The sequence below is a fragment of the Galeopterus variegatus genome, unplaced genomic scaffold, assembly GCF_000696425.1.
Source record: "Galeopterus variegatus unplaced genomic scaffold, G_variegatus-3.0.2 Scaffold4231, whole genome shotgun sequence".
Classification (NCBI taxonomy): Eukaryota; Metazoa; Chordata; class Mammalia; order Dermoptera; family Cynocephalidae; genus Galeopterus; species Galeopterus variegatus.
Genome location: NW_007730342.1, coordinates 3,944 through 4,427, shown reverse-complemented (window position 1 = coordinate 4,427; position 484 = coordinate 3,944). Strand labels below are relative to the sequence as shown.

General features: G+C 46.1%; 1 protein-coding gene across 1 annotated transcript in view; it reads left to right on the top strand.

The window, feature by feature from the left end:
• Window positions 1–439, top strand: part of LRRC66 (leucine rich repeat containing 66) — a 29,033-nt gene extending 28,594 nt beyond the window's left edge. Inside the window, exon 5 of the mRNA XM_008587043.1 lies at window positions 350–439. Within this exon, the coding sequence (XP_008585265.1) occupies window positions 350–439 (90 nt within the window). The remainder of the gene's footprint in view (window positions 1–349) is intronic.
• The last annotated feature ends 45 nt before the right edge of the window (window positions 440–484 follow it).

Sequence of the window (484 nt, the reverse complement as noted above, 5' to 3'; positions counted from 1 at the left end):
CCCCCCCAACCTCACTGAAGCTTAAATCCCCACTGTAACTGTTGAGGGCGGGGGAATCCTGTTATGGTAATTGAAAGGTGGGGCCTTGAAGAGTTGATGAGATTGTAGGACCATGCCCTAGTGAATGGATTAATAATGCTGGGCAGAGGCGTGGTTCTGAGGGCTTTAAAAGGAGAGTGCATGAGGAACTGTCTTTCTGTCTGCCATTTCTGCCATGTGAGGCCGTTGGGTCCCTGTCGCTGCTACCAAGACTGTGTTCCCTGGACTTTGGACTTCCCAGCCTCTGAAACTGTTAGCAATAAATTTAATTTTCTTACAAATTACCCAGTTCCATGTGTTTTGTTATAAGCAACAGAAAAGGACTAATTCGGTGGACATTTTGCTACAAACACCTACATGTCCTGGTGAAGTCCCCTTAGATCCTGATAACAGTCCCTGACATGAAAGAGACTCAGACATTTGTGAGCCTTTCATTCAGGGAACA